Here is a 23,933-nt window from a genome sequence, read left to right on the forward strand (position 1 = left end):
GAATTCATGTTCGTCCAAAACAACCAACATTACATAAGACTTATACAATCACTCAAGTATACATTTTTACCACATAATATCCGTATATAATAATTCCAATTTATAAAATATGTTTTTTTGAAAAGGCCCCTACCTCAATACGCGAAACCATAGCCCAAACGCCTCACAGAGTTCCTTTCATCTCAACCCGCAATTGTGGAAGCCGCAACCTCTACTCCAAACCACTTTCTCAGCAACCACAATGACTCTAATCGCAACATATAACAATCAAGACTCGATCCCACGTTACTAAAACTCAGATTCATTAACCAAACACAACAGAATACTAACGCGAGAATTTTTGAAACATAATTACCTATTGAAATGATAAAACGAGGCAGTTGCAAACTCTGAGCACGAAATGCAAGCACGAATACCCAACCCGATGACGAACAACACCGCAACGCCTCAGTATAAGTTTACAGGGCAGTGACAAAAGGCCTTTCTAATCAGAAATGCTTACCAATACAGAGGACTCAGCAGCTGTTCCCAGCGACAGAGTTGGCGGAGGAAAGGTGCGTCGACACCCAGCGGCTTTTCCTCCTTCCACGCGACCCAGATGGTGGCTGTATCAATATTTAGTGACTAAAGTATTTCCAGAATTCAAAAAGGACCAAAGCTAATAACAAGACCCTTACCGCAACCAAGGAGAAGTGACTGAGCCAAGTAGCAGCATTCCCGGCGGTGTTTCCGGTGACCATAGGACTGCTCCTGCCGGCCAGAACAGCGGCAAGGCTTCTTCCTCCTTCGGAAGTGACAACAGCAGTGTTTTCTGGCAACCACAGATCTCCGACAACAGTAACAGAAGCTCCAGCTAAGCACCGCAGAGCAGCAGTTCGGCAGTGACGGAGGTAGATGGCGGTGATGGGACGACAGCTACCAGACACGACGCCTCCTTCCCCTCGGCCCTGGCTCGCATCTTCTTCTCCCTCTCCTGTTCGCGACTCCAACGACGGCGGCAAGGACGGGTTTGATGGCCAGATCCGACAAAGCTGGCGGTGAGGATGAGACGGTGGCAGTGCAGCTTCTCTGCAGCGACGGTGGCCACTCCTGCAAGTATTGGTGTGGGTGTTGTTTTTTTTCTTGGTTTGCTGTTGGAGGGGGGCGGCTTAGGGTTTCCTTAGGGTAAAGGAAAAATTGTGGTTTAATTAGGGTTAGGGTTTGTGTATGGAATTGGAGATTTTGGGTTTAATTTGAGTAAAATAATTTTAATAAAATTAGAGTATAGAGTATTAATTTGAAAAACTAATTTAATCTCTAAAGTTACTTTAAAATATTATTTGTGGTATAAAAATACTAATTGATTCTCAATCAAATACTCTAATTGAAAATATATTACGGTATAACTAATTTTCTTTATTAATAAGACCTAAAGTATTTATATATAAAAATATTATCATATAAAAATCTTGTTATTTCTCAACTACTAAATTTTATAATTTAAATATAGGAATTAATTCAATAATTAAAAAATTAGACAAAACTCTAATTTAAATATCCAAACATCGTTATTTTCTAAATATCTAAGACTTTAAGTGGTAAATAGGAAAATAATCCAAAATCATAGAGTTTGGATAAAACCTTAATTTATTTCAAATCCAATTAATCAAAACTTGCTTTAATTATCCTTAATAAAGTAATTTCTAAAATTAAAGATACAATAAATAATTGAATTGAAATTAATTTATAATAAACCTTTTCAAAAGTTCTGGGTCTTACACCAGGGCCTGGAGTGTTTATTTTATACATAGTAACAAGATGTGAGGGGTTGTACACTAACTCATGATATATATGATAGTACCTTTATATGTATGTATGACTGATAAACCACTATTTTATGGTTTATCTTATGCTCAATTGAGTAGTTTTTATCAATTCTTTACCCACTTATTCATACTATTTGCATGGTTTTACTTTTTCCTTCCAGATTTTGTGCTATGATTGAAAACATGTTTCTTTGGTCTTAATTTAGCTAATCTTAATCCTCTCTTATTACCATTCGATACAGTGATATGTGCGTTAAGTGATTTCAGGGATTACAGGGCAGGAATGGCTTAGAGGATGGAAAGGAAGCATGTAAAAGTGGAAGGAATACAAGAAGTTGAAGGAGTTGCTAAGCTGTCCAGCCTGACCTCTTCGCATTTAATCGACCATAACTTGAGCTAAAGAGGTCCAAATGATGCAGTTTTAGTTGCGTTGGAAAGCTAACGTCCGGGGCTTCGAAATGATATATAATTTGCTATAGTGGCCGTATAGATAGGCGACATGAATGCGTGCTTCACAGTGACAAAAATCAGCGTGACAGAATTCGCAATCAGCGATTTCTGGACTATTTCTGGCCCAGTTTTTGGCCCAGAAAACACATATTAGAGGCTATAAAGTGGGGGAATACATCCATTTATTCAGGAAACATTCAATATACATAATTTTAGGTTTTAGATGTAGTTTTTAGTGAGAGAGGCTCTCTCATCTCTCTTAAGTTTTAGGATTAGGATTTCAACTTCTTCTCAGATTCCAAGTTTAATGTTCCTTTAAATTAGGATTCTTATATTTTCATTTATTCCATAGTATTTTTCTATTTAAATTTTATTGTTTATTTAATTGCTTCCAATTTTATTTCTATTATCATATCTACTCTTTTATATCTTTAATCCTTATTCAGAGTTACAATTGGAAAGCTTTTATGACATTATTAATGCAAAGAGTATTTTTCTATTTACCTCATTATTTGTTTGATTATCTTCAGGTATTTATTTTGATGAACTAATCTAGATTTAGATCTAAAACTAAGAGTAATCCTAATATCGATGTATCTGAATGTGTGTGGATGCGTATTGAGTCTCTGCATGTTCCCTAGGTTTAGTATGTATTTCTGGGCTGAAAACTGGGTTAAAATGCGGCCCGAAATCGCTCCCAATGTATTATGTTATTTATGCAGATCGCGCAGGTCACACGTACGCGTCGTCCACGCGTTCGCGTCATTCGGCAATTTTCCTTGTCACGCATTCGCGTCGTGATGGTTGATGGTGGAATTGTTTATTTGCAATTCCGTGAGAGACGACCCGAGGTTTAAATACTTCGGTTTATAAATTTTATTGGATTTTGTTACTTGTGACAACCAAATTTTTGTATGAAAGGATTCTCTGTTGGTTTAGAACTATACTTACAACGTGATTATTTTTATAAAAATTCTTTACTAACAGAAATCCGATCGTCAAAATGACGCCGTTGCCGGGGAATTGAAAACGTGTGCCTTATTATTGGTTATTGTAAATATTTGCTTTTTGCTTGTTTATTTGTTTTTATTTTTGTTTTTATTTTTTCTTTTTCGTAAATTAAGAAGTTATTGGTTTTTATTTAGTTATTAAAATTTTCGAAAATAATGTTCTTTGTTCTTTCTTGATTTTCAAGTTGTTCTTCGTGTTCATCTTGACCTTCAAGTTGTTCTTGGCTGTTTTCTTCGTTTTGATCTAAAAATTTTAAGTTTGGTGTCATTTTATTGTTTTTCTCTTTCCTTATTAAATTCAAAAATATCTTTTCTCTTTATTTTAATTGATTTTTTCAAAAATTACAAAAAAAAAATTCAGATTTTTATTTTAAAATTTTTATCTTATCTTATCTTAGTTTTAAATTTCAAAATTCAAATCTTTTTCAAAAATCATATCTTTTTCAAAATCTTATCTTATCTTATTTCAAAATCAAATTTTAAATTTCAATATTTAAATTCCAAAATTCAAAATTCAAATTTCAAAATTTAAATTTAAAATTTTAAAAATAAAACCTTTTCAAAATTTAAACCTTTTTCAAATCTTTATCTTATATTGTTGTCAGTGTTTCTAGTTTTAGGAGTTTATTTTCATTAATTTTTTTATTAGTTTTTGTTTTTATTTTCTTTTGCTACTATGAATTCTCACACCTCTGGTTTCAAGTTTGGTTCTAATGTTGTTGGAAGGAATGGAAGCTATAACAGGAACATACATCAAGGTCGGAACAATCAAAATTGGAAGGAGCCACGAGGATCTGATCAACCCTTTCGGCAACAACATCTTCCAAGATACCATAGACAGCAACCATCCTACAATGCATGCCCAGACATTAGATATGGTGGACCCCTTCGTGACAACCAACACCCACCAAATTATTATGGTCAAGAGCCATTTCGAGGTGCATACCAAGATGATAGATATGGTGGACCCCCTTGTAGTTACTAACAAGCCCCATCATATGCTTATGAACCACCTCCCCAACACACCTTTGAACCACCATACTCACAAGCCCCTTTACACCATTCACCTCCATATGACCCTAACCCTTATCCACCCCAATTCCAATTCAATTACCCCCCAAAAACCACCACTTCTATATGCACCATGTCCATATCCATCGACCCAAGAATCACAGGCTCACCTCAAGGAAACAGTAGATCGATTTCATGCAACTCTTCACCAACTGGAGCAAGCAATAAATCGATTACCCTCCCGATGTTCAGACACTCAAGGAACCCCCATGGTTTCATGTGGAGAATCTACTGAAGAACGCAGCATGAAGGAGAAGCTAGAAGCTCCGGTGGACAGTAAGCAGCATGACTTTGTACTGGAACAATTAGAGGAAGCCGTAATCGTTGAAGAGGAAGAAGTGGTCGAGGACTTAGGAGATGCAGAACGTCCATGGGAACCTCAAGTCACAGAACCCCCTTCTAAGGAGTTTGAATTTGATGTTGAGGAGGGTGTACAACCTCCAAGGCATATCATGGTTGAAGACTTTGAAGAGGTTGATCAAGAGATGGATTTAATTATTGATGAATTCCTATCTACAATTGAATCCTCTCCCATTGGATTTGACATGGAGATTAAAGAAGAAGAAGCACATCCTCCCATGCCCTTGGTGAACAATGAAGCAGAGATCGAATTGGAAGAAAGCTACCAAGAGGAAGAGGTTGATATTGAAGAAGCTTGCAAGGAGGTGGAAGTAGTCAAAGAAGAGCCCAAGGGAATGGAGCTGGAAATCACCCTGCCAAACCTGTTGGAGACCTTTCCCCCAAAGTCATTACCATCCAATACAACATTCAAGTGGGTAAAATTCATATCCCTTAGCTTTCTCATTCCACTTGAATATGGTTTACTTGAGACAGATGGTCAACTTAGAGCTCTTTGTGGCTTTAAGAGTAAGAGGGAGATGGTTAGTGGTAGGAATTGTCATGCAAGATTCAATATGGTGGAAAGCTCAAAGTTTAAATACAAAGGTTGGTGTAAAGCTCAACTGAATAGGTCTAGGAAGTTGGTTGGCCGCTTTAGTGAGAATTCAAATTGCTTGCTACCTGGATGGAATCATGATGATCAACAAGAAGACGGGTGCAAAGGCAAGGTCTGGGACCCCGGAATTCATTCCAACAATCAACACTCTTGGGGCCTTGTCACTTGCTTTAACCTGCTTGAAGGCTCTTTACACCTAGTTTGGAATCCTGAAGGCCATTGGAATTACAAACATTGGTGGCGATTTCTGGATGAGTTCAAGCACAAGCCACCATAACAAAGGACTCCCCAAATGTCCAACTTAAGGACTTTAACTAAAAGTGCTAGGTAGGAGACAACCCACCATGGTATATTCTTTCCTTTTTGTTCTTAGTTTTATTTTCTTTTATTTTCATTCGTGTTCACTCATAATTTCTGCATACTGCATAAAAAAAATGCACGCGATGCGTAAGCGTCGCTGACGCGTCCGCGTCATAGATGCGTTCTGAAGAAAAGAGAATTGAACAGAAAGTCACGTGAAAGCGTGGCTGGAGGTGTGCCTTAGGCATAAACATGCCCACGCAACCGCGTCGCTGACGCAGCCGCGTCATTTTGAAAATATACCTCCCACGCGTCCGCGTCACCCACGCGAACGCGTGCCCCTAAAAATCGACGTAAAAGAGGTGTATGGCAGAAAGTTATGATGGAGTTGGGCTAGAATAATGCTAGAAGGACAAGCCCTATCACGTGACCGCGTGCCCCACGCAGCCGTATCGTTTTGCAAATATGGCCATTCACACGATCGCGTCACCCACGCGAACGCGTCACCCTAAATTTTGGCAAAATGAGTTTGAAACAGAGAGTTGCGCGACCGTACGGCTGCACTCGCGCCAATAGCACAAATCAGGCCACGCGATCACGTGATCCACGCGTCCGCGTCACCTGAAACTTATCGTCCACCACGCGTCCGCGTCGCCTGCGTTGCACAGCTTATCCAGATCAGCGCCAATTATCTTATCTTTTCTTTTCTAATCCTAATTTCTTCTATCTTTTCTTCTTTCTTCTTTCTATCTTACTTCATCTCTTTAACTCCTCATCCTTCTTCGCTTTCATTCTATTTTACTTAATTGCATACTTTCATTCATTGCATTTTAATTCTGTGCATATTTTTTTTTTCTTTTCTACGTTCATTATTTTTTTCCATTGGTGTTAAATTTTTCTATTCAAATGTTGCATCTTTTCTTGAATTATTTTGGTGCTTAGTGACTTGTTTTACACTGTTGGATGATATTAATTATCTGCCAATGCCAATCTTTTATAATACTTGCACTTCATTTGCATTGACATGAACTTATATTGATACTTTCATTACCCACACTCCTCCCCTTTGTTGCAAATTTTGCACCACTGGTATGCCATGTGCTTCTATTATTTTCTCACTTGCATGTTGTAGCTACCATGTAATTAAGACCCTCATTATTTGGCATTAACCCACCCAGACTTTATTTATCTTTATTTCTGGGTTACTTTTTCTTCTTTTTCCTCTTCTTTCAGACTGGCCACCAAGAAAGGAAAAAGGGAGAAACTTCTATATGGGGCAAAAACAAGTCCATCTGCACATTCTTTAGAGAAAGAGCAGCAGTTATAGCTCGCAACCCGTCCACTTGCACATCTTAGCATGCACCGAGGACGGTGTAATCTTTAAGTGTGGGGAAGTCGATACCGATCTCCATGGGTTAGTTACCTTCTTTTCAACACCAATGTTTTATTTTCTTTGTTTGTTCATTGTTGCATTTGCATATTTGTTTGATTTTGTGCATATTTTACCACCACTTGGTTAAAGTGATATTTTCTTTTTCAAGAAACTTTTTATAGCATTTCACTAATTTGAATTAAAACTTTTTATTAAACTTGTTTGAAGGAATATTATACTGGAACATGGTTTAGAGCTCGAACACACAAAACCAGTGAGATTTTGAGCCTATTTAAATTGGTTGCATTCTATCAACCAATATTTTATTTTTGGTGTGTGTTGTTCTCTCTAAAATTATGATCTTTGTCTTGCTTAAATCTAGATTTCCATTATTTGATGTATGCATGCACTTACATGATTGAGGTCTTTGTTTCACTGAGCTTACATATCCATATGGCCTTACCCTTTCATTATCCCTTGCAAACCAATTTGAGCCTATTTTACCCCATTTATTCTTTACTTTAGCACATCATTAACTCTAAGTGAAAAATAATAATATCCTTAATTTGAATCCTTGGTTAGCTTAGACTAGTGAGAGTGCTCACGAATTAAGTGTGGGGAAAAGTGGGTTTGGAAACATTTGGTTTGAGAATTGAGTATGTTAAAATTTTTTGAAAATGTGAAAGATAATTGAGAATATGTTCATGTATTCAATAATTTAATCATATGCATTGAGAAAAACAAAAGAGAAAAGAAAAAAATAGGCATATATATATAAAAGAGAAAAGAAAAGAAAAAGAAAAGAAAAAGAGCAAACAATAAAAAGGGGACAAAATGCCCCAAAGTAAATGGTGAAAGCAATGCATATGTACTGTACTCAAAATCGGATGCATGAATATGTGGTAAACGTAGTAAATGGGTAGTTAGATTTTGTATTGTGATTACATGAATTGTTTTAAGTTAGGTGGGAAAAATTTAAGTTAATTAAGGATTCAGATTTTAGTCCACTTAACCAAATACAATCCTACCTTGACCCTAACCCCATTACAACCCTTAAAAGGCCTCTTGATATGTGTACTTTATGCATTAAATTTTTGTTGATTGTTAGATGAAGAGCAAGCCTTAGAAAGCAAGGTTAGTAAAGAATTGAGAGATCGAACCTTAAACACCTGAGCGATTAGAGTATATACACTTCCTGTGAGGGTTCGATGCTCGATTCTTTGTTCCCGGCTTTCATGAGATATTTTCTTCTGCAAGTCTATTTGTACCTCATTTTTATGATTTGAATTAGTGAAATCCAGTTCATATTTGTTCTTGGAAGATTTGTTTACTTTTAACCAAGTAGGTAGAAACATTCTGCATGTAGTTGCATTCATATAGATAGGTTGCATTTCATACATTTTACCATTCCTCTTCACTTCTTTATAGCTTCTCTTGAGTTTAGCATGAGGACATGCTAATGTCTAAGTGTGGGGAGATTGATAAACCACTATTTTATGGTTTATCTTATGCTCAATTGAGTGGTTTTTATCAATTCTTTACCCACTTATTCATACTATTTGCATGGTTTTACTTTTTTCTTCCAGATTTTGTGCTATGATTGAAAACATGTTTCTTTGGTCTTAATTTAGCTAATCTTAATCCTCTCTTATTACCATTCGATGCCATGATATGTGCGTTAAGTGATTTCAGGGATTACAGGGCAGGAATGGCTTAGAGGATGGAAAGGATGCATGCAAAAGTGCAAGGAATACAAGAAGTTGAAGGAGTTGCTAAGCTGTCCAGCCTGACCTCTTCGCATTCAATCGACCATAACTTGAGCTACAGAGATCCAAATGATGCAGTTCTAGTTGCGTTGGAAAGCTAACGTCTAGGGCTTCGAAATGATATATAATTTGCTATAGTGGACGTACAGCCAGGTGATGCGAACGCGTGCTCCACGCGGACGTATTGCAGTGACAAAAATCAGCGTGACAGAATTCGCAATCAGCGATTTCTAGACTGTTTCTGGCCCAGTTTTCGGCCTAGAAAACACAGATTAGAGGCTATAAAGTGGGGAAATACATCCATTCATTCAGGGAACATTCAATATACATAATTTTAGGTTTTAGATGTAGTTTTTAGAGAGAGAGAGAGAGGCTCTCTCCTCTCTCTTAAGTTTTAGGATTAGGATTTCAACTTCTTCTCAGATTCCAGGTTTAATGTTCTTTTAAATTAGGATTCTTATATTTTCATTTATTCCATAGTATTTTTCCATTTAAATTTTATTGTTTATTTAATTACTTCCAATTTTATTTCGATTATCATCTATACTCTTTTATATCTTTAATTCTTATTCAGAGTTACAATTGGAAAGCTTTTATGACATTATTAATGCAAAGAGTATTTTTCTATTTACCTCATTATTTGTTTGATTATCTTCAAGTATTTATTTATTCATTTATTATGTGAAATTGGGATCCATGTCAATGGAGTAGGCTCCCAACTTAAGATGGGGGTTGATTAAGAGGCGACACTTAAAGTTGAATGCTTAAGTGATTAGTTAAATTGGAAGTTGTTAGCTAATTCTGTATTTACTAACACTAGACCTTCCCAAGGGAGAGGACTAGGATTTGTGAATAAGAGTTAGCTCAATCACTTGACTTTCTTTTATTTAGTAAGGGTTAACTAAGTGAAAATAACAACCTCTTGACACTACACTTGAGAAAATCCATTAAGGATAGAACTTCTAATTAATCACACCTCCAGTCAAGGCTTTTTAATTAATTATATAATTTCTCTTTTTAATTTCCACTGCTTTAAATTACAATTATTTATTTTTCTGTTCTCAAACTCAAAATCTTCTCAGAAAACTCATAACCAATAATAAATCATACTTCCCTGCAATTCCTTGAGAGACGACCCGAGGTTTAAATACTTCGGTTATAAATTTTATTGGGTTTGCTTAAGTGACAACCAAAGTTTTTGTACGAAAGGATTCTCTGTTGGTTTAGAAGGTATACTTTCAACGTGATTACTTTTATAAAATTCTTTACTAGCAGAAGTCCGATCGTCAATGACCTATGATATAAGTTATATTTATATATAATGTTGGCCTTGTGTATACTTTACTTAATTCCTTATTATGGCTTGTGTATGTTGAATTAGCTATCCTCGCAAATCTTTTTATAAAGTAAATTTTTTTTTTCAAAAATTCGATAGTCTGCTAAAACGATTATAGGCTTAATAATAAATAGTTAAAATTTTGGGTACGCAAGTTGGTGATACTCGGTTTTCAGTATGATCATGACATATTGGGAATTGGGTCGTTACATGTCATGCCTCAAAATTCAAGCACTTCTACTTCCTTATCAATCACGTTACTAAAAAAAGGGGGAAAAGAAAAAAACTTACAGTGACACTAAAACAAACACGAGAAGTATTGAAAAAGACTCATAATATTTGGATGCTAAAATTTCTATTTACTTTTTTATTCAATATTCAAGAGAGAGTGATGCAATGAAGATGCAATGAATAGATGCTTTCAAGTTGTTCCTTTTAAGGCAATCTGAATGTTGAAAGCTTCATATCAAACTTTATTCTTAGACGTTTCTTCGGTGGAAAAAGTATATTCAAGACCTTGGTGGACCGGGTAGTGATGTGAATTTTGGAAAAATATAGGGGTTAGTTCACAAATAAGTAAAGTTGCGGTTGGGGATGAATTTTGGAAAAAAAGGAAAACGGGAGGGAGGAGACGAGAATGGGGTTGTTAAATGAAAGCCCCAAACTCCATTAATAGGTAGGTGAAAGCTGTGTTGGGGTCAGTGTGAAGCTTCGTTTGGTCGACCTGCACAGAGACGGCGGTCCACGGCGGAGGAGAACGTGGGATTGAACGGCGCAGAAGCACAGATCGAGATCTCGCTGACTTGAGGTTCACACAAAGGGAAGGAAATGGACCACACAGGGCAACCAGATTTACAGGTACGTTTTGTCGGTGTCACTGAGCTATTTACCGTCCGATAATACCGGGGGAGGTATGCACATATATGGATTTCAATTGGGGGCCCATGCCTCCCTGTGTCCCTAACAGTTATAACCCTTTGATGTTTTGAGGTTGCCGTTTAGAATGGCACATAGCCGAATTAGATTTGTTACTTTTTAAATTTTGTGCCAAAATCGGGGTTTGTCCTTACAGTTGAATGAGTTTTAGTTGGATTATTTTAGGATGTCTGGGATTATAGCTGTGTGTTCGTAGTTATGGTTGATATCGCTAATGTTCTGTTCGCTCATTGCGATTTTTGAACTGTTACAGCCGAATGGGTTTGTGGAGCCAAGCTACGAGTTTTCATCTAATTTTGACCGAGTCCATACGTTGCAGGTGTGCTTGTTGCTCATGTTATGAATTTTTGTTTGACCGGTTTATGTTGATGTGGCCCACCGCCTGTTGTCACACATGCCACATGTTGTTCGTTGTAGGATGCTGATGATGGGGTGAGGGCAAAATCGTGCCGGTAGATGAAGCAGAAGTGATGAATTCGTCCGCCATAGATGCGGACATAGATGCAGAAGCAACAGTGAGGATTGTTGACGGGATAGGGTCCTTTGGCGCAAATTGAATTTTCTTCCCTGACAGCCAAGGACATCCTTACGACAGAGTTCACAAGCCTACATGCAGCTTATGACTACTACAACGAATACAGTCGCATCAAGGGATTCTCGGTCAGGAGGTCCAAGGTGGGTCGCAGAACAAAGCAGGGGACGGAGGGCGAAATCATTTGGTAGATATTTGTGTGATCGAGGGAAGGAGAGCGAGACGGGAAACACATGTAGCGGGAAGACAGAAAGATGGATCCTCGACCGATCACACGGTATGGGTGTGAAGCCCGGATTAAGGTCCACGTTGATGATGCCAGCGGATGATGGTTTGTTGAACAATTCTGCGATAACCATAATCATCCCATGCTAGATGCAAGGTTTAGGTGTCTGTTGCAGTCACACAGAGCAGTCAAAGAAGGTGATTTGCACCAAATCAATTCCATGAGGAAATCTGGGTTGCGGGTACCGACGATTTTCCGCGCCTTTGCCAATCAGTCAGGGGGATTCGAGACTGTTAGGTTTTAGATAAAGTATATATATATAATGCGATAGAGAAGCAAAGGCGAGCTGGCACGATAGATGCAGAGGCCAAGTTGAAGTTCTTGGGAACTTTAAGGACCACTGATTTTGGGATGTTCTGGAAGTACTCGATGGATGTTGACAAGAGGCTGGAAAATCTCTTCTGGTGCGATGGTACAAGTCGTTATGACTACAGCGTGTTCGGGGATGTCCTGGGTTTTGATGCAACGTACGGTCGTATCAAATACAAGTGCCCTTTGGTATTATTCTCATGGGTGAACTATTATATGAGGACGGTGGTGTTCGGCTGCGCCATCTTGAGCAATGAGAGCGAAGGAAGCTATGTGTGGTTGTTGCGGTCATTTCTTGAGGCAATGAAAGGAAAATAGCCGAAATCTGTCATCACAGACGGGGACCTCGCCATGAAGAGTGCGGTTAGTACAGTTTTCCCTGGTGCACATCACAGGTTGTGTAGCTGGCATTTGTTAAGGAATGCCACTGCTAGAGTTGGACGGCCGGATTTTCTTAGGAAATTCCGTCTATGCCTGATGGGAGATCTAGAGGTTGACGAATTTGAGAGAATATGGACGGATAGCGTGGCAGATCATGGGTTGGAGGATCATCCGTGGATAGCGGACATGTATGCAAAGAAGCATTCATGGTCTAATGCGCATATCCGGGGGAAATTCTTCGCAGGACTGAAGACGACATCGAGATGCGAGGCTTTGAATATGAAGATTAGGAAACTTATACACAACGGGTACAATCTGAGGGAGTTTGTGGAGCACTTCCAACACTATCTGGAATTCATGAGGAAAAGAGAACTAGTGGCAGACTACAAGTCTGCGAACGACGAGCCTGTTGTAAAAATGAAACTCGAAGCCATTGAGCAGTTCGCTGCGACGGTTTATATAAGAGAGGTTTTCGAACTGTTTCAGGAGGTGCTAATGCTAGCCAGCAATGTGAGAGTTGTGTCCACCAAGAGGACGAGCACTTGTGTTTTGTTCGAGGTTGCAATGTACTGCAAGCAGAGATCATGGGCCGAGGAAGACGACGAATTCAGCTGTTCTTGTCAACGGATGGAGTCATTCGGCCTTCCTTGTGTCCACATGGTTGGGTTTATGGTTTATTTGAACATGACAGCTATCCCTAGAAGCCTCATACTTGAATGGTGGATAAAGAGGGCAAAGCAGCCGCGTACTCCCAGCGATGGAGTACGTGTTGGGGAGATCCCTAAACGCAGTGGTGTGCGAAATCGTGATCATGGGTTGAGCATGAAGCTTTCACGTGGAGAGGTCATTTTTGGAGTTGAACGCCAGTTTGTAACGTGTTTCTGGCGTTTAACTCCACTTTGCAACCTGTTTCTGGCGTTTGACTCCAGAATGCAGCATGGAACTGGCGTTGAACGCCAGTTTACGTCATCTATTTTTATTCAAAGTATAGACTATTATATATTTCTGGAACGCCCTAGATGTCTACTTTCCAAAGCAATTGAGAGCGCGCCATTTGGAGTTCTATAGCTCCAGAAAATTCACTTTGAGTGCAGGGAGGTCAGAATCCAACAGCATATGCAGTCCTTTTTTAGCCTGAATCAGATTTTTGCTCAGGTCCCTCAATTTCAGCCAGAAACTACCTGAAATCACAGAAAAATACACAAACTCATAGTAAAGTCCAGAAATGTGAATTTTAATTAAAAACTAATAAAAATATACTAAAAACTAACTAAATTATACTGAAAACTATGTAAAAACAATGCCAAAAAGCGCATAAATTATCCGCTCATCACAACACCAAACTTAAATTGTTGCTTGTCCCCAAGCAACTGAAAATCAAATAGGATAAAAAGAAGAGAATATACTATAAATTCCAAAATATCAATGAAACTTAGCTCCAATCAGATGAGCGGGACTTGTAGCTTTTTGCCTCTTGAATAGTTTTGGCATCTCACTTTATCCATTGAAGTTTAGAATGATTGGCATCTATAGGAACTCAGAGTTCAGATAGTGTTGTTGATTCTCCTAGTTTAGTATGTTGATTCTTGAACACAGCTACTTTATGAGTCTTGGCCGTGGCCCTAAGCACTTTGTTTTCCAGTATTACCACCGGATACATAAATGCCACAGACACATAATTGGGTGAACCTTTTCAGATTGTGACTCAGCTTTGCTAGAGTCCCCAATTAAAGGTGTCCAGGGTTCTTAAGCACATTCTTTCTTTTGCTTTGGACCTCGACTTTAACCGCTCAGTCTCAAGTTTTCACTTGACACCTTCACGCCACAAGCACATGGTTAAGGACAGCTTGGTTTAGCCGCTTAGGCCAGGATTTTATTCCTTTAGGCCCTCCTATCCATTGATGCTCAAAGCCTTGGATCCTTTTTATTACCCTTGCCTTTTGGTTTTAAGGGCTACTAGCTTTTTGCTCTTGCCTTTTGGTTTTAAGAGCTTTTGGCTTTTTCTGCTTGCTTTTTCTTTTTTTTTTCTTTCTATTTTTTTTTCACCAATCCTTAGTTGTCCCATGTTGGAACTTAATTCACCTAGGGAAGTGTTGATTTGTTCCCAGTAGTTTTGTGGAGGGAAGTGCATCCCTTGAGGCATCTCAGGGATTTCATGATGAGGAATTTCCTCATGCTCATGTTGAGGTCCATGCTCTCTTGTTTGCTCCATTCTTTTCTTAGTGATGGGCTTATCCTCTTCAATGAGGATGTTTCACTCTATGTCAATTCCAACCGAATTGCAGAGGTGGCAAATGAGGTGAGGAAAGGCTAACCTTGCCAAATTGGAGGACTTGTCAGCCACCTTGTAGAGTTCTTGAGGTATAATCTCATGAACTTCCACTTCCTCCCCAATCATGATGCTATGGATCATGATGGCCCGGTCTACAGTAACTTCAGACCGGTTGCTAGTAGGAATGATTGAGCGTTGAATGAACTCCAACCATCCTCTAGCTACTGGTTTGAGGTCAAGCCTTCTTAGTTGAACCGGCTTTCCCTTTGAGTCAATTTTTCATTGAGCTCCTTCCACACATATGTCCATGAGGACTTGGTCCAACCTTTGATCAAAGTTGACTCTTCTAGTGTAGGGCGTGCATTTTCTTCCATCATTGGCAAGTTGAACGCCAGCCTTACATTTTCCGGAATGAAATCTAAGTATATTCCCCGAACCATGGTGAGCCAATGCTTTGGATTCGGGTTCACACTTTGATCATGGTTCCTAGTGATCCATGCGTTTGCATAGAACTCTTGAACCATTAGGATCCCGACTTGTTGAATGGGGTTGGTAAGAACTTCCCAACCTCTTCTTTGGATTTCAAGTCGGATCTCTGGATACTCATTCTTCTTGAGCTTGAAAGGAACCTCAGGGATCACTTTCTTCTTGGCCACAACTTCATAGAAGTGGTCTTGATGGACCTTTGAGATGAATCTCTCCATCTCCCATGACTCATAGGTGGAAGTAATTGCCTTCCCTTTCCTCTTTCTAGAGGTTTCTCTGGTCTTAGGTGCCATAAATGGTTATGGAAAAACAAAAAGCTATGCTTTTACCACACTAAACTTAAAATATTTGCTCGTCTCCGAGCAAAAGAAGAAAGAAAGTAGTAGAAGAAGAAGAAAATGGAGGAGATGGAGGGTGAGGTGTTTTCGGCCAAGGGGAGAAGTTAGGGTTGTGTTGTGTGAAAATGAAGGAAGAATGAGGGTTTATATAGGAGTGGTGGAGGGTTAAGATTTTTGAATTTGAAGGTAGGTGGGGTTTTTGGGGAAGAGAGGATGGATGTGAGTGGTGAAGAGGTGATGGGGAAGAGTGATTGAGTTGATTGGTGAGGGATATTTGGGGAAGAGAGTTATGGAAAGGTGTGAAGAGGAGAGAAAAAATAGGTGGGGATCCTGTGGGATCCACAGATCCTGAGGGAATCCTGTGCGGTCCATAGATCCTGAGGTGTTTGAGGATTTCTCATCCCTGCACCTTTTAGACGTGTAAAATGCCCTATATATGCAATCCTGGCGTTTAACGCCAGACTGCAGCATGTTTCTGGCGTTAAACGCCACTTCCTTGCTTGTTTTGGGCCTTCAACGCCAGTCTATAGCATGTTTCTGGCGTTGAACGCCAGTGTGGTGCATGTTTCTGGTGTTAAACGCCAGTCTGATGCTTGTTTCTGGCGTTAAACGCCAGCTTTTCTCTGGGTGCAATCCTGGCGTTTAAACACCAGACTGCTGCTTGTTTCTGGCGTTCAACACCAGTTTCATGCTCTGTTCTGGCGTTAAACGCCAGTAAGCCCTTCCTCTAGGGTGTGCTGTTTTCAATGCTATTTTTCATTCTGTTTTCGATTTTTCAGTAGTTTTTGTGACTCCACATGATCATCAACCTAATAAAACATGAAATAACAAATAGAAAATAAAATAAAAATGATTAAATAACATTGGGTTGCCTCCCAACAAGCACTTCTTTAATGTCAATAGCTTGACAGTGAGCTCTCATGGAGCCTCATAGATAATCAGAGCAAGGTTGGGACCTCCCAACACCAAACTTAGAGTGTGGTTGTGGGGGTTCAACACCAAACTTAGAGTTTGGTTGTAGCCTCCCAACACCAAACTTAGAGTTTGACTGTGGAGGCTTTGGTTAACTCTGTAGTGAGAGAAGCTTTTCATGCTTCCTCTCCATGGTTACAGAAGGAGATCCTTGAGTTTTAAACACAAGGTAGTCCTCATTCAGTTGAAGGACCAACTCTCCTCTGTCCACATCAATCACAGCTTTTGCTGTGGCTAGGAAGGGTCTTCCAAGGATGATGGATTCATCCTCATCCTTTCCAGTGTCTAGGATTATAAAATCAGCAGGGATGTAAAGGCATTCAAACTTAGAGTTTGACTGTGGGGGCTTTGGTTGACTCTGCAGTGAGAGAAGCTTTTCATGCTTTCTCTCCATGGTTACAGAAGGAGATCCTTGAGTTTTAAACACAAGGTAGTCCTCATTCAGTTGAAGGACCAACTCTCCTCTATCCACATCAATCACAGCTTTTGCTGTGGCTAGGAAGGGTCTTCCAAGGATGATGGATTCATCCTCATCCTTTCCAGTGTCTAGGATTATAAAATCAACAGGGATGTAAAGGCATTCAACCTTTACTAACACGTCTTCTACTAGTCCATAAGCCTGTTTTCTTGAGTTGTCTACCATCTCTAATGAGATTTTGGCAGCTTGCACCTCATAGATTCTCAGTTTCTCCATTACAGAGAGGGGCATGAGGTTTATCCCTGACCCAAGGTCACATAGAGCCTTCTCGAAGGTCATGGTGCCTATGGTACAAGGTATTAAGAACTTTCCAGGATCCTGTTTCTTCTGAGGCAATGTCAGTTGATCCAGATCACTCAGTTCATTGATGAGCAAGGGAGGTTCATCTTCCCAAGTCTCATTACCAAATAATTTGGCATTCAGCTTCATGATTGCACCAAGGTACTTGGCAACTTGCTCTTCAGTAACATCTTCATTCTCTTCAAAAGAAGAATATTCATCAGAGCTCATGAATGGCATAAGAAGGTTTAATGGAATCTCTATGGTCTCCAGATGAGTCTCAGACTCCTTTGGTTCCTAAGAGGGAAACTCCTTGTTGATCACTGGACATCCTAGGAGGTCTTCCTCACTGGGATTCACGTCCTCTCCTTCCCTTGTAGGTTCGGCCATGATGATTAAATCAATGGCCTTGCACTCTCTTTTTGGATTCTCTTCTGTATTGCTTGGGAGAGTACTGGGAGGGGTTTCAGTGACCCTTTTACTCAGCTGGCCTACTTGTGCCTCCAGATTTCTAATGGAGGACCTTGTTTCATTCATGAAACTTAGAGTGGCCTTTGATAGATCAGAGACTATGTTTGCCAAGCTAGATGGGGTCTGCTCAAAACTCTCTATCTTTTGCTGAGTGGATGATGGAAAAGGCTTGCTATTGCTAAACCTGTTTCTTCCACCATTATTAAAGCCTTGTTGAGGCTTTTGTTGATCCTTCCATGAGAAATTTGGATGATTTCTCCATGAGGGATTATAGATGTTTCCATGGGGTTCCTCCATGTAATTCACCTCTGCTATTGCAGGGTTCTCAGGATCATAAGCTTCTTCTTCTTCAGAAGATGCCTCTTTAGCACTGTTGGATGATTCCTTCAATCCATTCAGACTCTAAGAGATCATATTGACTTGCTGAGTCAATATTTTATTCTGAGCCAATATGGCATTCAGAGTATCAATTTCAAGAACTCCCTTCCTCTGAGGCGTCCCATTACTTACCGGATTCCTTTCAGAAATGTACATGAACTGGTTATTTACAACCATGTCAATGAGTTCTTGAGCTTCTGCAGCCGTTTTCTTTAGGTGAATAGATCCACCTGTAGAATGGTCCAGTGACATCTTTGATAGCTCAGACAGACCATCATAGAATATATCCAGGATGGTCCATTCTGAAAGCATGTTATAAGGACACTTTTTGGTTAGTTCCTTATATCTCTCCCAAGCTTCATAGAGAGATTCACCTTCTTTCTGTCTGAAGGTTTGAACATCCACTCTAAGCTTACTAAGCTTTTGAGGAGGAAAGAACTTGGCTAAAAAAGCCGTGACCAGCTTATTCCAAGAGTTCAGGCTATCCTTAGGTTGAGAGTCCAACCATATTCTAGCTCTGTCTCTTACAGCAAACGGGAAAAGCATAAGCTTGTAGACCTCGGGATCAACCCCATTGGTCTTAACAGTATCACAGATCTGCAAGAACTCAGTTAAGAACTGAAAAGGATCTTCGGATGGAAGTCCATAAAACTTGCAGTTCTATTGCATCAAAGAAACTAATTGAGGTTTAAGCTCAAAATTGTTTGCTCCAATGGCAGGAATTGAGATGCTTCTTCCATGTAAATTGGAATTTGGTACAGTAAAGTCACCAAGCATCTTCCTTGCATTGTTATTATTTTCGGCCATATCTTCTTCTTTTTCGAAAATTTCTTTCAGATTTTCTCCAGAGAATTGTGCTTTAGCTTCCCTTAGCTTTCTCTTCAGAGTCCTTTCAGGTTCAGGATCAGCTTCAACAAGAATGTTCTTATCCTTGTTCCTGCTCATATGAAAAAGAAGAAGAGAGCAGAAAAGAAAATATGGAATTCTCTATGTCACAGTATAGAGATTCCTTTATGTGAGTAGAAGAAAGTAAGAATAGAAGAAGGAAAAGATGAGAATCCAAACACAGAGGTGAGGATAGAAGTGTTAATGGATGAATAGATAAATAGAAGGATATTAGAGATGAGAGAAGAATTCGAAATTTTAACAAAATAAAATAAAAATATTTAAAATTTAAATTTAAAATTTGAAAATTAAAATTGAAATTAAATTAAATTAAAATTAAAACAATTAGTTAATTAAAACGAAATTTTGAAAAAGAGGGAAGGGGTTTTCGAAAATTAAAGGTAGAGAGTTAGTTGGGCAGTTTTGAAAAAGATATGATTGAAACAAAAAGATATGATTGATTAAAAGAGATTTGGAATTTGTTTTTGAAAAAGATATGATTGAAACAAAAAGATAAGATTGATTGAAAAAGATTTGAAAATAAAAAAGATAAGAGGTTAGGGGAGAAGTTAGAAAGAATTTTTTAAATTAATTTTGAAAAAGATATGATTGAAATTGAAAAAGATATGATAAGGAATTGAAAAGATTTAATTTTGAAAACTAAAGTTGATTACTTGACTAACAAGAAACAAAAAGATATGATTTTAAAATTTAAAGATTGAACCTTTCTTAATAGGCAAGTAACAACTTAATATTTTTGAATCAATCATATTAAATGTTGGTATTAATTTCGAAAATATGAAATGAAAATAAGAAAAAGATTTTTGAAAATCAATTTGAAATTTTCGAAAATTATGAAAGAAAAGTGAAAAGGATTTTATTTTTGAAAAAGATAAGATTTTCAAATTGAAAATTTGAGTTGACTCATAAGAAACAATTGAATTTTAAAAATTTTTGAAAGAGTCAATCCAAATTTTCGAAATTTTTAGAGAGAAAAAGGGAAAGATATTTTTTGATTTTTGAATTTTTTTTTAATGATGAGGGAGAGAAAAACATAAAATTGACACAAAACATAAAAATTATGAATCAAAATAACTAATGCATGCAAGAACACTATGAATGTTAAGATGAACACCAAGAACACTTTGAAGATCAAGATGAACATCAAGACTTATTTTTGAAAATTTTTAAGAAAAGAAAAATATGCAAGACACCAAACTTAGAAATTTTCAAACTTTAGACACTAACAAATTAAAAATGCATATGGAAAACAAGAAAAGACACAAAACAAGAGATTTTAAAGATCAAACAAGAAGACTTACCAAGAACAACTTGAAGATCATGAAGAACATATGCATGAGTTTTCGAAAAATGCAAGAAAATTATAAAAACATGCAATTGACACCAAACTTAAAAATTGACACAAGACTTAAACAAGAAACATCAAATATTTTTGGTTTTATGATTTTATTAAATTTTTGTATTTTTCGAAAATAAATTTTGAAAAAGAAAATAAGATTTCAAAATTTTTAATAAGAATTCCAGGAATCTCTCATTGTTAGCCTAAAGCTCTTGAATAGAAAAACAGTAGTACTTTGCATTAATCTTTGAGGAACAGCAGAGCTCCACACCTTAATCTATGGTGTGTAGAAACTCTACCGTTGAAAATACACAAATGATAAATGTTCAGGCATGGCCGAATGGCCAGCCCTCACAAAAGTCTAAGATAGCATAAAACTAATCAAAGATGATCCAAAAGATATCTAAAGATAATAGTAAAAAGTCCTATTTATACTAAACTAGTTACTAGGGTTTCCAGAATTGAGTAAATGATGCAGAAATCCACTTCTGGGGCCCACTTGGTGTGTGCTTGGATTGAGCATTGAGCTTTACACGTGTAGAGACTTCTCTTGGAGTTGAACATCAGTTTGTAGCCTGTTTCTGGCGTTGAACTCCACTTTGCAACCTGTTTCCGGCGTTTGACTCCAGAATGCAGCATGGAACTGGCGTTGAACGCCAGTTTACGTCGTCTATCCTTATTCAAAGTATGGACTATTATATATTGCTAGAAATCCCTGGATGTCTACTTTCCAACGCAATTGAGAGTGCGCCATTTGGAGTTCTGTAGCTTCAGAAAATTTACTTTGAGTGCAGGGAGGTCAGCATCCAACAGCATCTGCAGTCCTTTTTCAGCCTGAATCAGATTTTTGCTCAGGTCCCTCAATTTCAGCCAGAAATTACCTGAAAACATAGAAAAATACACAAACTCATAGTAAAGTCTAGAAATGTGAATTTTAATTAAAAACTAATAAAAATATACTAAAAACTAACTAAATTATACTAAAAACTATGTAAAAACAATGCCAAAAAGCTTATAAATTATCCGCTCATCATGCAGCATACATGAGCATGCACGCGGCGATGCTGGATGATTGTAGGGAGCTGGTTAGGTTGTCTTGCCGGTTCTTCGAGGACTACGTGGACGTGAAAACAAGGTTGGCAAAGAAGCGTCAATCCCTGCGGGACAAACATTGCCAAAGGCTGGGTGTTGCTGAGGAGGTTAGTAGGGTGTCTATTCGGGACCCATTGTGGGTAAGGTACAAAGGATACGGTCAAAGAGTTGTCACCTCTCAGGGTAAGTTCTGCCGTGTTCAGAGGTGTCGACTGTATGGAAAGGGCAGACACAATTCTCGCAAGTGTCATCAATCAAGTATGGGTGAGAATGAAGAGAGAACTTTTGCGTGGTCTAGAAATTCGCAGAATAAATCCTCGTTGTAGGTATAGCTTCTAAACCAACAAAAGTCCTTTCTCACAAACATTTTGGTTGTCACAAGTAACAAACCCTTTAAAATTGATAACCGAAGTATTTAAACCTCGGGTCGTCTTCTCAAGGAACTGCAGGGAGGTGTTCTTATTATTGGTTATGAGTTTTGTAAATTGGGGTTTTGAAGGTAAGGAACAAGTAATTTAAATGACAAATAAAATAAATAAATAACTATAAAATAAACTCTTGGCAAGGTATGAGAATTTGGAAGTCCTATCCTAGTTATCCTTATCAATGGTGATGAGAATTGAGTTTTAATCCCACTTAGTTAGCCTTTACTAAAGCAAAGGAAGGTCAAGTGGACCAATTAGTTTGATCCTCAGGTCCTAGTCAATTCCTAAGAAAGGACTGGAGTTATTGAAGTTCAATTCAATTAGCAAAGACAACAATTATCAATCACGTTGAGTTTGACAACTCATGAGTTACCAATTACTTAACCAAGGCCAAAAGGGAAAAAGTAAACTTACTCGAGTAAAAATGTCTTCAGATTGGAAGCAACAGTAACATAAATAAAAGAAAGTAATCATAAACTGAAATACCTCAAATAGCATTAATTAAGAGAATCATATGTAACATGAAAGAGTTCATAAATTAAATTGAAAAAATAATTAAAAAGGAACATTGAACCTGATAAAAAGAGACAATCATGAAGGTGAGAAAAATCCTAATTTCTAGTCCTAAGAGAGAGAGGAGAGAACCTCTCTCTAAAAACTACATCTAAATCATGAAAAGTGAATCATTGAATATCTGCTAATGAATGGATGCATTCTCCCACTTTATAACCTCTAATCTGTGCTTTCTGGACTTGGATCTGGGCCAAAAAGGGTTTCAGAAATCGCTGGGAGCGTTTTCTGTGATTTCTGGTGCGTGGCATCTGTCACGCGTCCGCGTGGGTCACACGGTCGCGTCATCTGGAGTTTTCCGTATCACGCGTTTGCTTCGGTCATGCGTCCGCGTCGTCTGTGTTCTGCTTAAGGCGTGCGTTCGCGTCAGTCACGTGTTCGCGTCGCTGCCTTTTCGTGCTAGGCATGCGGCCGCGTCGTCCATGCATTCGCGTCGCTGCCAGTTTCTTCAAAAATTCCATTTTGTGCTTTCCTTCTATTTTTGTATGTTTCCTTTCCATCCTTTGAGTCATTTCTGCCTTAGAAGATCTGAAACTACTCAACACACAAATCACGGCATCGAATGGTAATAAAGGATAATTAAAATAATTATTTTTAAAGCATAGGAAACATGTTTTTCACATATATCACATAATAAGGAAGGGAAAGTAAAACCATACAATTTACATGAATAAGTGAGTGAATGATTTAATAAATCACCTAAATTGAGCACAATATATTTCATAAAATATGGGTTTATCAGAGAACATCGAGAGTTTTGAGGCTAGCGCGGCTTACGATAGCATGGAAGCAGGAGAGGGGGGTGAGGAGTACTACGAATTTGAGTGAGTTGGCTGAACTGTTCTTGTTGGAGGTTACGCATTGTGTGGGATTGAATATGGCTGGCTGCTTCACGTTTCACGTGTTAATCTGACATCCGGAGGGGCGTATGGTTATGTGATTTTCGCTTTATTTGTGTATGATTGCTTGCGTTTAAAATGATGGAGTATGTAATACAGCTTGTGAGGATGTTGCTCCTACTTGTGTTGGAGTGTGTTGTAACAATAGTTGCGGTTGTATTTGCATAATTATTTTAGAAACGGCATGTTAATGTAAACCGAGTCATGTGGTTAGCGGGTGGGACGCAAGGAATTATAACGAGTCATTGTTGTATTATAAAAGTTTTCATTACGTTGGAGAGCTAAATGGCTTAGGGATGTTCTAGTTTGAGACGGAATTGCCTATAACTTTGAATCTGTGTTTCGTCGAATGTCCAAGCTTGCCTGAACTGAGAGTATGGCACTGTCCATGAGGAAGAAAATAAAAAAAAACATGGGAATGATAATAAAGACAATGTTTTTTATTGCAAACTCCATTGAATGACAGACGGAAAAGAAGATAAAATTTAACCCGTGCTAATTTAACATCCAGTGCACGAT

General features: G+C 38.3%; 1 protein-coding gene across 1 annotated transcript; it reads left to right on the forward strand.

The window, feature by feature from the left end:
* On the forward strand, positions 12,480–23,343 carry LOC107615425 (protein FAR1-RELATED SEQUENCE 5-like). Its single transcript, XM_016317489.1, has 3 exons — positions 12,480–13,302; positions 21,467–21,703; positions 23,258–23,343. Exons 1-3 carry the CDS (start codon positions 12,480–12,482, stop codon positions 23,341–23,343), a joined length of 1,146 nt encoding a protein of 381 aa, XP_016172975.1.

This window comes from Arachis ipaensis, chromosome B09 (genome assembly GCF_000816755.2).
Source record: "Arachis ipaensis cultivar K30076 chromosome B09, Araip1.1, whole genome shotgun sequence".
NCBI classification, from domain to species: domain Eukaryota; kingdom Viridiplantae; phylum Streptophyta; class Magnoliopsida; order Fabales; family Fabaceae; genus Arachis; species Arachis ipaensis.